Source organism: Hyperolius riggenbachi, chromosome 1, assembly GCF_040937935.1.
Source record: "Hyperolius riggenbachi isolate aHypRig1 chromosome 1, aHypRig1.pri, whole genome shotgun sequence".
Taxonomy (NCBI): domain Eukaryota; kingdom Metazoa; phylum Chordata; class Amphibia; order Anura; family Hyperoliidae; genus Hyperolius; species Hyperolius riggenbachi.
In genome coordinates, this window is record NC_090646.1 from 328214202 (window position 1) to 328228862 (window position 14661).

Genomic DNA, 14661 nt, shown 5'->3' on the forward strand with positions numbered 1-14661 from the left:
GACAGGTCTGAGTGCTACCACTAAGTGATCGCAATGCCAGACAACCAGAGAATGACCAGCATCCAATATATATACTTCAGTGCTCTCCAGCACCTCCCTTAATTGCTGGACCAATGAAAGATGCTGCAAATGTCAGCTGACCGGCCTGGTCAGCTGACCTTCTTCTGACTGCCATAAAAGCCCTGCCTCTCTGCGCGCGCACGCGTCCTCCTGAACAAGTGTGGACTATTGGTCCCAGCCACACCAGTCATGTGTTGTAATGTAGTAGCCGTATGGGATGCGGAATCCGCCACCACGCTGTCCGAGCGTGCGGCGTTTTCTCCGCTTCCCACCTTACTGTGAGAGGCAGGCCTAAGCGTACAAACCGCCGCGTCAGATGCGGCGGTTTCTCTGCGTTCCTCTATGCCAGATGCGGAAACAGCCGCCTTATCTTGCGTCCATGCGGCGGCTTTTCCGCATTTCTTCACACATGTGTACCAGATTTATATTTTGAGACTGTATTATGGTGTGGTGATCACCTAGGCACTGCCTTTTTGTGAGCCTCAAATATAATCTTTTTGAGTTTTCTCTGTAATTCAACAGCATTTCACTATCATAAATCCCCAAGTTTTCCTACCTGTTTTTTTATATGTGTTGAAATTATTGTGAGACATTGAGAGGGTCAGCACGACCCCAGATTCCTATAAGCATAGGCTTATTTTCATAGGTTTTTCTAGCAACTTACACCTCATTCAGCTGGCAATCAGCATACTGTAATACATGTACAGTTTATTCACTATCTATTCTTTAGATAACAGCTGTAGAAAGAATACATAGGAAACTTGTTGGCATTCTGTTTCTATTTTGTAAGCTAGAGCTTAGATCGTAATTCAAAATTTATCCAGAAACCTGACTCTTGTGCATAGCAATGACTAGACAGGAACAATGTATGTACCATAAAGCCATTTGCAGCAACATCAGTTTAAATAGAAAATTTACACAAACTTTTAAAATAACCTTACCCATCTATGTCTGTTGTCTCCACATAGCACAAACTATTTGGTTCTGATGAGTAAAGCAAAAGTAGATCTGCCTGAAAAAACAAAACATTAAAAATAATGAATGCAATATTTGGAATATCTACATGACATCAAGTAAAACCCCATAATGTATCCCTATTTTAATAAACTAGCAATAGAAGTGTATCTAATGTTTAAACTATTTGTTACTGCACACATTGTTCTTGGTAAGGTTGGGTACACAATGGCAAGAAAAAGTTCTGCTTATTGAAGCAGAACAGAACGCACCGGCAGACATGTGAATGGATCCTATGCAAAGCAATAGGATCCGTTCATACCAGTCCATTTGTAACGTATCTGTATGTTCCATTCTCTCAAGTGGAATGCAGATAAATATTGCCAACGAAGGGGGTGCCAATGGAATCAATAAAAGCCTATATACTTCCGGAAGTGTTCCCTTGGCACGCATGCCGCCGGACAAACCGGAAGACACGTGACGTCACCGGAAGTCACTCGGCGCCCGCAGCAGTGACCGTTAGAGTGAACTTGGAGGCAATTGCAGAGGAGGTAATTATGTGTTTTTTAAAAATTATATATATGTTGTGTTAGCCAGTCCGCTCCTGTTTATCCCCTGAAGACGGCAGTAGCCGAAACTAGTCGGGACAGGAGCGGGCAACACGGACACAGGGTCGAGTGGAGGGGCCTGAGTACCACATAGGGTGGGAAGCGCTATCAGCCAGGGAGGGTCCTAAGTGGATTGGGACCCTCTCAAAGTAAATGCCCTTTTTTGTATTGCCTGTATTACCTTTTATCCAGCAATAAAAACTTTTGTATATTCCACTGAAAGTCTCCCTGTTTGCTCTATTTGCACATTGAGTGCATACAGGCGGAGAAGTGGAGAGATACACACTTGCCAAGAAGAGTATATCTGCGCTGTGTTAAATCTATAATTCTGACTATCTGGATGTGAGGATTCATCTCCACACAGCAGCACTGTACTCCTAGTTTATTGGGGTGCCACAGTTATTATCTTGAAAAGCACTTCCTGCTTAGCCTACAAGGGAAACATGTGAAATATACAAGACTAAAGTATCAACTAATGAATCTAACTGATCACACACTCCTTCATGAGTTCTGCTGCACAACCTCCAGTCCTAATTTGGTAATCAGTAGGGGAATATACCCTACTCAAAAAAAATTAAATATACCCTGCTCAAAAATAAACAAACACCACAATGTAACTCCAAGTCAGTCACATTTCTGTGAAATCAAACTGTCCACTTAGGTAGTAACACTGATTGACAATTTCACATGCTGCTGTGCAAATGGAAAAGACAACAGGTGGAAATTATAGGCAATTAGCAAGACATCCCCAATAAAGGAGTGGCTCTGCAGGTTGTGACCACGGACCGCTTCTCAGTTCCTATGCTTTTTGTCTGATGTTTTGGTCACTTTTGAATACTGGCACCACCTCGTGGTAGCATAACAACCCACACAAGTGACTCAGGTAGCGCAGCTCATCCAGGGTGGCACATCAATGCAAGCTGTGGCAAGAAGGTTTGCTGCGTCTGTCAGCATAGTGTCCAGAGCAGGGAGGTGCTACCAGGAGACAGGCCAGTACATCAGGAGATGTGGAGGAGGCCGTAGAAGGGCAACAACCCATCAGCAGCAAGACCACTACCTCCACCGTTGTGCAAGGAGAAAAAGAAGGAGCACTGCCAGAGCCCTGCAAAATGACCTTCACCGGGCCACGAATGTGCATGTGTCTGCTCACATGGTCAAAAACAAATTTAATGAGGGTGGTATGAGGGCCCCACGTCCACAGGTGGGTGTTGTGCTAACAGTCCAACACCGTGCAGGACATTTGGCATTTGCCAGAGAACACCAAGATTGGCAAATTCGCCATTGGTGCCCTGTGCTCTTCACAGATGAAAGCAGGTTCACACTGAGCACATGTGACAGACGTGACAGCGTCTGGAGACGCAGGGGAGAGCATTCTGCTGCCTGCAACACCCTCCAGCACCCTCCAGCATGGACGATTTGACAGTGGGTCACTTATGGTGTGGGGTGGAATTTCTTTGGGGGGCTGCACAGCCCTCCATGTGCTAGCCAGAGGTAGCCTGACTGCCATTAGGTACCCAGATGAGATCCTCAGACCCCTTGTGAGACCATATGCTGGTGCGGTTGGCCCTGGGTTCCTCCTAATGCAAGTCAATGTTAGACCTCATGTGGCTGGAGTGTGTCAGCAGTTCCTGCAAGATGAAGGTATTGATGCTATGGACTAGCCCGCCCATTCCCCAGACCTGAATCCAACTGCGCACATCTGGGACATCATGTCTAGCTATATCCACCAACCCCACGTTGCACCACATACTGTCCAGGAGTTAGTGGATGCTTTAGTCCAGGTCTGGGAGAAAATCCCTTTAGGAGACCATCTGCAGCCTCATCAGAAGCATGCCCAGGCATTGTAGGGAGGTCATACAGGCACGTGGAGGCCACATACACTACTGAGACTCATTTTGTATTGTTTTAAGGACATTGCATCAAAGTTGGATCAGCCTGTAGTGTTTTTTTCCAGTTTAATTTTGAGTGTGACTCCAAATCCAGACCTCCATGGGTTGCTAAATTTTATTTCCATTGATAATTTTTGTGTGATTTTGTTGTCAGCACATTCAACTATGTAAAGAACAAAATATTTAATAAGCATATTTCATTCATTCAGATCTAGGATGTCTCCATTTTGTGTTCCCTTTATTTTTTTTTATCTTCTCGTCTTTTGGCTTCTCCCTGCACTCCAAGCAAACATGATGGGAACATATGTACGTGTGTGGAGGATGGGAGGATGGCAAGGACAGAACAAAATACTTTTTGAAACTAAAACATTCCATAAAAATATTGTATCATGTAATAAACATATTTTTCAGTTTGTGTCAATTGGTAAGGGGTTTTGTAACGATTGTGAAATTCTCTCCGTGATCAGCGCACAAGACATGCGCTGACACTGCGGAAATCCTCCACAAGCGTATAATTTGCGGGAACCCAGCAAAAGGTGCAATGCACCTGTAGAGGGAAATTCCTGTCGGCAGGTGGAGCTGTGGAGTGCAGAGGAACAGCTCCTCTGCCCTACCACACACGCCAGACAGGAATTGTACGAAGGGAAGAAACGCAATCGCAAGAGAGGCGATTGAGAATGAGCACAGAGACAGATTGTAAGTGTGTGCACCAAACTAGTCGCCAACCCGCGACGGTGCACACACCACAGCAGATATGAAGTAGGAACGCGATCGCGAGAGGTGCGATCGCCAGACGTGACACAAGGCTACAGCAAGGCAGAGCACGAGAGTAGCAAAGGCACAGCAAATCATACAATGAGGAGATACGGAAAATAACAAACGCTAGCTAAACGCGAACACCGCACTCATTCGCAACAGTGCACGCGTTTATGCGCGGTCTCCACGTGATAAGCACAATAGAGACAAGCACACCTAACTAACCACCGAAAGACAAACATGAAACAGAGGACGCGAGCGCTTGCTTAACGGTTACCTCACCGAGCCTCCAGCAAGCGTTCGTAGCAGACAAGACAGACACACGAAAACAGGAACAGGCGGGAGATAGGATCCACAGCACTAGCGAAAAGAGGCCAGTGCGATCCAGGGAGACAGAGAGATGGAGATCAGACGGATCCACAGCACTAGCGCTAGGCGAGTGCGATCCAGGAAGACAGAGCAGAAGGATCCACAGCGCTAGCGCAAGATGCTAGTGCGATCCAAGTACAGAGTAGCAGACCAGAAGGATCCACAGCACTAGCGCAAGAGGCTGGTGCGATCCAGGAAGACAGAACAGAAGGATCCACAGCGCTAGCGCAAGATGCTAGTGCGATCCAAGTACAGAGTAGCAGACCAGAAGGATCCACAGCACCAGCGAAAAAAGGCCAGTGCGATCCAGGAAGACAGATCAGAAAGATCCACAGCGCTAGCGCAAGATGCTAGTGCGATCCAAGTACAGAGTAGCAGACCAGAAGGATCCACAGCACCAGCGAAAAGAGGCCAGTGCGATCCAGGAAGACAGATCAGAAGGGGCTACCAGTAACAACCGCTGTTCTGGTTAGCACCCAGACACACAGAACGATTTCCTGTCGACCACCGCTGGGACAGGACAATCGCAACAGACAAACAAAACAGATAAGCAATCCTAACTGCACTAGGGAACCTGCCGAGTGCAGTCCCAGGAATTACTCTAAGCTGATATTCAAACAATGAGCAAGGCTGACACTCTCCAGAGTGTTTCACAGGAAGAATCCTTATGACCAGCCAAGGTCTGTGATATCACATGGTATATATAGAGCAGGCCTACAAGGGATGTGGCTAGGCAATTTGCATGACAAACGTATGCAAATTCCTCAGCAACAGCAAGCTGAAAAACTGACAAAAGGTCTCTCTTCCAGAGACCTGCAGAATGCAGACCTGAACAATGGTCAAAAAGCTGCCTGCCTGCACAGGCAGCTGAGCAGATCATTACAGTACCCCCCCCCCCCCCCCTCCAGGGTCGAATTCCAGACGACCCTCAAAACTGCTATTAGCAAAAGACTCCAACCGACAACTCATGAAGGTCGGGACAGCCCGACAAGGTCCAATTCCAGAGTCAGTCCACCCGAAACCGACCTCATCGGAAGCAGAAGCCACCGAAACATGCCCATCAGTACTACAAGTCTCAGTGTAACACCCATCAGGACTGTGAATGCCAGAGAAGAAGCCATTGACACCCTCCAGACCATACCCACCACCTTCCAAGGAGCGTCCAAAGACACCATACCTGCCACAATACCTGTTCGAAGTGTCTCTTTCAAAACAAAAGCCACTGTTGATCCTATCCAGGGTATCAAGCAAAATCTCTCCCGGAATCTCCCAAAACCCTTTGGAGCCCTGCAGAGATCCCAAGAGGCCAGAACGCTCACCAGACTCACATGGAGAACCGCCAAGAACCCCTTTGGAACCAATGATTATTCTGGATTCAGAATTACCCAGACACCCATCAAGATCAGGATTTTCCGGGACCACTTCTGGGCATGTGACCAGGCAGGCCATATCAGAGCATGTCTCCACTGAGGAAGCATCTGAGTATGCTGGTAACCGAGGCATACTTGGGCTTTCTGGGTCACAGAGCACACTAGGGTACACCAGCACAGGAGAAACCTCAGGACATGTTGGGGAACTGCCAACCTCAGAGTCCGATACGAGGAAACCAAAACCAGGACCGGGCATAAATTCATCACGAGTAGGGGCCACAGGCACTGGTCTTTCAAAAGAAGACTCGGACTCAAATTCAGAAATTTCTGTGACTGCAATACTATCATTGACTACACAGGCGTGAAGCTCCATCAGAGCTGCAAAGGTAGTCAGCACAACAGCAATGCCTACTGAAGTGGGCAACACCTCAGAAGGACTTGGGGGGCAGGAGACATCTCCTACAAGTTCTGCACCCTTTGGGAGGAACTCGGAGGTCTCCAGGACATCAGACAAGACCTCAGGAACATCATTTTTCAAGTTTTCTGAGAAGGATTCTGAACTATCCATGTTACAGGGCAAAACTGGAACTTTATTTTGTGAACAGGGCAGATGTCCCAGGGAAGGTTCCAACATAAACTGAGACTGAATTTCATCATCATGAGCGGAACGTACAGGAATATTTACTGGAACACACACTGACTCCCTAACTTTAATCTCGCTGCACCCAGAATTCTGCGCAGCAGTCAAACTAGCTTGCAACTCCAAAACTGCAGAAAAACAGGTGAGTATAGTGGCAATACCTAGACGAGCCTCTAGGGACACTGCAGGAGACTCTAAACAAGGCCATCTTAACTCATCCAGAGTACAGGGTGCAGAATCAGCATTTTCCTCAGAACTAGAAAGGGACTCACAAATGTCAATGTGATTGGACATCATATTGTTATTCATGGTACAGGGCAGGCTCAGAGAAACTTTCTCTGGACCCAGCAAAGATGTTTCAGAGTCAGATTCACAAAACCGAAGCGCTGTCTCACTCTTAGATTCGGCTAACAATGTCAAATCCGAGGAGCCAGAACGCAAAACCTGCGAATCAAAAATCGCTTTAGGTTGTGAAACTGACGCTTCCATAGCGCAAACCTCCGCGATCTGCGGGGCAGACTGTAAGGTGTTCGGGACAGAAACACTGGAGCAACTGTCACCAGGCAACGAGCCCTTACAGGTGTGAACAGGGTGAGACAAAGACGCATCTGCAGTAGAAATAGCGACAACATCAGGTAAAACTTTATTAGACATATTCATTTTACTTTTGATGCTGCAAAATTTAGGAATTTTCCCCATGGCAGAATCACAGATGGAAGATCTTAAGGATCTGTCTCTAAATGATAAAGGGTCCCACACATCCTTGAGAAAACTGGCACATTCATGCTGATCACAATCTGCAGGAACATCAGAGAAACAGACATCAGATCGCACAGATTTAAACTGCACGCAGTCAGGAGCGAATCCTCCAGGATTCGCACAGGAATCAACCACAGTGGCACACCCACTCATTTCAGATCGCACAATGTCACGACTCACATGCTTTACCCCAGAAAGGCAGGAACAATCATCCGACAACGATGTCTCTTTATTGGAATCAATTGATTGGTGTGTGTGCAACTCATCCAAAATCGTCTGCCACACACACATCACTGGATCCACAAAACACCTGTCACACTCATCGGAATCAATCAAAAGGTATACAGAATCGAGACATTCATTCAAGACATCTTCGCTTTTTGCGATGTAAAAATCGCAAAAGGCTTTCCAATCAAAATCAAAATCCTCCATCAAGGCCCCAATGTCCCATGAGGCAAATGGAGGTTCAAACAGGCCAGTATCTAAGTAGCTTTCATATGGGTTGGGGTCAGGTACATGCATAGACTTTCTTACTCCTTTAATATAAAAAATGATTCTGCCTATTAAAGGATCCACAAAAGCTTTGGACTGGGGCAAAAAAGCCGGAGACGGAACAACATCATTGTAAACATCAATAGGGAATGTTTTATTCCGATGCTTGCGTTTTTTAGTTTTTCTCTTTTTAGCCACTTTGCATGTCTGTTTAAATGCAAGAAACGTTTCCTGGCAGTTCTCTTGCATCTGCTTAGAGGCTGAAGTGGCATGAGAAACATTAAACTGATTATCATACTGAATGGTTTTGCACATTTCAGACTTGACAGAAATGACCTCTTTATTTGTGGTTGCTATGGGCAACGAATCTTTTGGCTGACAAGCCAAATCAGCAGATTGGCCTGCAAGCACCAACTCATTAACATATGGTAATGACACAGAAATGTTGTATGAGCTGATCTGATCAGCATCATGCTCTGCAGGAAAAAACTCATAGAAATAACCTGGCAGGGGAATTCTAAGCTTACGAGAAAATACATGACTCAGAAATCTGCGAGGGTTGTCTCAGATTCACGTGTTTGGCACACTCATCCGCCCATACAAACAGATCCTCTTGGAAAAGATTGTAAGCAATCTGAGCACTCCAAGTGGAAATGCTGGTGGCCTGAAATTCAGGATTTGCCAAAAATCTGAAACATTCTGATATAAACTCATCTCTGGTTTCAGAGTCCAGTATCTTAAACCTCTTAAATATACAGGACCCATATTCAACAAAATCGTACAAATCAGAAATTCCCTCTACACTGGGAATTTTGGTTGGGCTGGTCATACTGTAACGATTGTGGAATTCTCTCCGTGATCAGCGCACAAGACGTGCGCTGACACTGCGGAAATCCTCCACAAGCGTATAATTTGCGGGAACCCAGCAAAAGGTGCAATGCACCTGTAGAGGGAAATTCCTGTCGTCAGGTGGAGCTGTGGAGTGCAGAGGAACAGCTCCTCTGCCCTACCACACACGCCAGACAGGAATTGTACGAAGGGAAGAAACGCAATTGCAAGAGAAGCGATTGAGAATGAGCACAGAGACAGATTGTAAGTGTGTGCACCAAACTAGTCGCCAACCCGCGACGGTGCACACACCACAGCAGATATGAAGTAGGAACGCGATCGCGAGAGGTGCGATCGCCAGACGTGACACAAGGCTACAGCAAGGCAGAGCACGAGAGTAGCAAAGGCACAGCAAATCATACAATGAGGAGATACGGAAAATAACAAACGCTAACTAAACGCGAACACCGCACTCATTCGCAACAGTGCACGCGTTTATGCGCGGTCTCCATGTGATAAGCACAATAGAGACAAGCACGCCTAACTAACCACCGACAGACAAACATGAAACAGAGGACGCAAGCGCTTGCTTAACGGTTACCTCACTGAGCCTCCAGCAAGCGTTCGTAGCAGACAAGACAGACACACGAAAACAGGAACAGGCGGGAGATAGGATCCACAGCACTAGCGAAAAGAGGCCAGTGCGATCCAGGGAGACAGAGAGATGGAGATCAGACGGATCCACAGCACTAGCGCTAGGCGAGTGCGATCCAGGAAGACAGAGCAGAAGGATCCACAGCGCTAGCGCAAGATGCTAGTGCGATCCAAGTACAGAGTAGCAGACCAGAAGGATCCACAGCACTAGCGCAAGAGGCTGGTGCGATCCAGGAAGACAGAACAGAAGGATCCACAGCGCTAGCGCAAGATGCTAGTGCGATCCAAGTACAGAGTAGCAGACCAGAAGGATCCACAGCACCAGCGAAAAGAGGCCAGTGCGATCCAGGAAGACAGATCAGAAGGATCCTCAGCGCTAGCTCAAGATGCTAGTGCAATCCAAGTACAGAGTAGCAGACCAGAAGGATCCACAGCACCAGCGAAAAGAAGGCCAGTGTGATCCAGGAAGACAGATCAGAAGGGGCTACCAGTAACAACCGCTGTTCTGGTTAGCACCCAGACACACAGAACGATTTTCTGTCGACCACCGCTGGGACAGGACAATTGCAACAGACAAACAAAACAGATAAGCAATCCTAACTGCACTAGGGAACCTGCCGAGTGCAGTCCCAGGAATTACTCTAAGCTGATATTCAAACAATGAGCAAGGCTGACACTCTCCAGAGTGTTTCACAGGAAGAATCCTTATGACCAGCCAAGGTCTGTGATATCACATGGTATATATAGAGCAGGCCTACAAGGGATGTGGCTAGGCAATTTGCATGACAAACGTATGCAAATTCCTCAGCAACAGCAAGCTGAAAAACTGACAAAAGGTCTCTCTTCCAGAGACCTACAGAATGCAGACCTGAACAATGGTCAAAAAGCTGCCTGCCTGCACAGGCAGCTGAGCAGATCATTACAGGTTTCAATCCCCTTTTACTCATTACTATGGGTGTAGGTAGTATTTGCCTGTGGGCCCATTTATGTTAGGTGGACTTCTAGACTTCTAGATTTCACCATAAGTCCCTCTCTCAAAATATTACTACTACTACTACATTGAAGTGGGGGAAGAACACTGTGTCCTTAATAGAGATGGCCCGAACCTCCGATTTTAGGTTTGCGAACCTACCGTGAAAGTTCGGTTTGCGCAAACTTTCGTGAACCGGAATAGACTTCAATGGGGAGGCAAACTTTGAAAACTAGAAAAATGTATGCTGGCCACAAAACTGATGGAAAAGATGTTTCAAGGGGTCTAACACCTGGAGGGGGGCATGGCGGAGTGGCATACACGCCAAAAGTCCCCGGGAAAAATCCGGATTGGGCGCAAAGCAGCGTTTTAAGGGCAGAAATCCCCCTGAATGCTAAATTGCAGGCCTAAAGTGCTTTAAAACACCTTGCATGTGTATACATCAATCAGGGAGTGTAATTAGAGTACTGCTTCACACTGACACACAACACTCACTGTGTAACGCACCGCGAACAGCTCTTTGCGCAGTGACGGCCATGCTGGACTGTGCGCACCATGGCCAGAGTGCAGGCTGTGGCAGTTTTCAAGCCCATATGGTCGCCGGGCTGTGGTAGCTCAATGATAGAACAACAGTGACTGTCCAGCTGATCAAATTTGGTCTGTCCACAATGAAGCAACAACCTTATTATCTTTGGTGTGTCACGCTGCTAGCAGCGGCCTTAAAAATGTAGGAATCCGCCTGGAGTCCTGGACTCTGTTGGTGGTGGCGGAGAAGGCAGTCAAGCGGCCTGCTGGTAGTGTTGGGCGAACAGTGTTCACCACTGTTCGGGTTCTGCAGAACATCACCCTGTTCGGGTGATGTTCGAGTTCGGCCGAACACCTGATGGTGTTCGGCCAAACCGTTCGGCCACATGGCCGAACTAAGAGTGCATGGCCGAACGTTCCACGAACGTTCGGCTAGCGCTGTGATTGGCCGAACGGGTCACGTGGTTCGGACCCGAACGCGCTCTGATTGGCCGAACTGTCACGTGGTTCGGGTAAATAAATACCCGAACCACGTCATATCTCCGCCATTTGTCTGTAGGTTTAGCTTTGGGTAGGCAGGCAGGGTAGTTCGCGCTCCAGCCACGCTAGCCAGGGTCCCCCCAGTCATTGTGTCGCTGCTGGGAATAGTAGTACACCGCTCACTCAGCCACACTATATAGCATTCTGTTTACTGCCACTCTGTGTACCTCGCTCAGCCACACTATATAGCATTCTGTTTACTGTTCTGTGTCTGCTGGTAATAGTAGTACACCGCTCGCTCAGCCACACTATATAGCATTCTGTTTACTGCCACTCTGTGTACCTCGCTCAGCCACACTATATAGCATTCTGTTTACTGCCACTCTGTGTCTGCTGGGAATAGTAGTACACCGCTCGCTCAGCCACACTATATAGCATTCTGTTTACTGCCACTCTGTGTACCTCGCTCAGCCACACTATATAGCATTCTGTTTACTGCCACTCTGTGTCTGCTGGGAATAGTAGTACACCGCTTCACCCGCCACTGTATAGCATTGTGCTCTGTGTCGCTGCTGGGAATAGTGGTACACCGCTCACCCGCCACTGTATAGCATTGTGCTCTGTGTCGCTGCTGGGAATAGTGGTACACCGCTCAGCCACACTACATAGCATTCTGTTTACTGTTCTGTGTCTGCTGGGAATAGTAGTACACCGCTCGCTCAGCCACACTATATAGCATTCTGTTTACTGCCACTCTGTGTCTGCTGGGAATAGTAGTACACCGCTCACCCGCCACTGTATAGCATTGTGCTCTGTGTCGCTGCTGGGAATAGTGGTACACCGCTCACCCGCCACTGTATAGCATTGTGCTCTGTGTCGCTGCTGGGAATAGTGGTACACCGCTCAGCCACACTATATAGCATTCTGTTTACTGTTCTGTGTCTGCTGGGAATAGTAGTACACCGCTCGCTCAGCCACACTATATAGCATTCTGTTTACTGCCACTCTGTGTACCTCGCTCAGCCACACTATATAGCATTCTGTTTACTGCCACTCTGTGTCTGCTGGGAATAGTAGTACACCACTCACCCGCCACTGTATAGCATTGTGCTCTGTGTCGCTGCTGGGAATAGTGGTACACCGCTCACCCGCCACTGTATAGCATTGTGCTCTGTGTCGCTGCTGGGAATAGTGGTACACCGCTCAGCCACACTATATAGCATTCTGTTTACTGTTCTGTGTCTGCTGGGAATAGTAGTACACCGCTCGCTCAGCCACACTATATAGCATTCTGTTTACTGCCACTCTGTGTACCTCGCTCAGCCACACTATATAGCATTCTGTTTACTGCCACTCTGTGTCTGCTGGGAATAGTAGTACACCGCTCGCTCAGCCACACTATATAGCATTGTGTTTACTGTCACTCTGTGTACCTCGCTCAGCCACACTATATAGCATTGTGTTTACTGCCACTCTGTGTCTGCTGGGAACAGTACTACACCGCTCGCTCAGCCACACTATATAGCATTGTGTTTACTGCCACTCTGTGTACCTCGCTCAGCCACACTATATAGCATTGTGTTTACTGCCACTCTGTGTCTGCTGGGAACAGTAGTACACCGCTCGCTCAGCCACACTATATAGCATTGTGTTTACTGCCACTCTGTGTCTGCTGGGAACAGTAGTACACTGCCGCTCACTCAGTCACCCCATTACTATATAGCATTGCTGGGATCTGTAGTACTCTGCTCACCCACCCATACCATTGTACTGCCAGTCACTGTGTATATTGCTGGGATCTGTAGTACTTCACTCACCGTCAACCACTATATAGCATTGCGTACTCTGCCAGTCAGTGTGTATATTGCTGGGATCAGTAATACTCCACTCAACGTCAACCACTATATGAGCTCACCATGAGTTCCTCAGAGACCTCCGCTGTGAGCAGCACTCCCAACAACAGCAACAGCCAACGCCCCACGCAAGCTATAAAATCCACCCCAGCAGCCAATGGTCAGCAGCAGCCCTCCCCAGAGGAGAACGTTGTGTCCATCGGTCCGGCGCCAGAGCGATTATTGAGGGCTGCCATTGAGGAGATGATGGGGCCTGATGTGGAGGAGGAGGTCGGGCTCAGGCCAGCATCCCAAGTTAATGTTGAGGACGATGAGGGGTCTGTGTCTGGGGATGTTGGGGTGGCAGAGGTGGTGGGTGGGTCAGACTCAGGAGAAGAGTTGTATGATGAGGATGATGATCGGGACCATCTGTATGTGCCTCAGAGTCCGACCCCGGAAAACATGTTGTATCGTGTGTTTAGGTACTAAAATCTGCGTTCCCACTTCCAAGTACTGCCCGGGTCCACGGATCCATATAATTTTTTGGGCAGCACTATCAAACTGTGGTACTATGAGTGAGTTGCCATGGTCCTTCTGTGCTGTCACACTCACCGTCTGTCTGCAGATGGATTGTTCAACACAGCTACGCCATCTGACATGTAGTCCTTGACCATGTTCTCCAGGCGATTGGTGTTGGAGGACGTGGAACTGCCCGATTGCTGTTCTGTGGGCTGCTGCATGGGTGTCAGAAAATGTTCCCACTCCAAGGACACTGCCAATACCATTCCCTTTTGGGCACTAGCAGCAGCTTGTGTTCTTTGCTGCCCTCCTGGTCCTCCTGGGTTTGCTGAAGTCAGTCTGTCGGCGTACAACTGGCTAGAGAAGGAGGAGGATGTCAATCTCCTCTCTAAAGTCTCCATCCTCAAGGGCCTGCTGGAATTGTTCCATTTTTGACCTGTCTGACACTTTCTTCAATCAGTTTTTTAACATTGTGTTTGTATAAACTGGGTATAAACCCAGTAATTGGTGTTGTCCAGAATAACGAATAATAATGTATAGTGAATAATGCGCGGGCCGCGTTCAATGCAGTCTAGCATGAATTGAGCCATGTGTGCCAGAGAATCCTGCCAGACTCCTCTGTCTTCATGTTCTTGTGAGCGTTGTGATTGTTGTGATGCACCATATTCGTCACCAGCATCACTTTCTTCCTCTTCTGCTGTCCATTCCCGCTAAATTGTGAAAGTCCAACGTGCACCGCTCTGTCCCTCGACAGTGGGGGCATCCAATTCCTGCTCCAACTCCAGCTGTTCCTCGTCCTGTTCTTTGTCATAGCTGGGACCAGCGTTTCCTGAGGCAGGTTGCCTGAGGTTGGTATCATCACGCTGATCGTTTTCATCTTCAGATTCCCCCACTTGCATCATGCCAGCGGTTTCCATCTTCAACATTGATTTCTTCAGTAAACACAGCAGTGGTAT

The 14661-nt window shown here is 47.8% G+C and overlaps 1 protein-coding gene across 1 annotated transcript in view; it reads right to left on the minus strand.

The window, feature by feature from the left end:
* Positions 1-14661, minus strand: part of ATP8B3 (ATPase phospholipid transporting 8B3) — a 335474-nt gene that overhangs the window by 254386 nt on the left and 66427 nt on the right. Inside the window, exon 8 of the mRNA XM_068234593.1 lies at positions 1002-1072. Within this exon, the coding sequence (XP_068090694.1) occupies positions 1002-1072 (71 nt within the window). The remainder of the gene's footprint in view (positions 1-1001; positions 1073-14661) is intronic.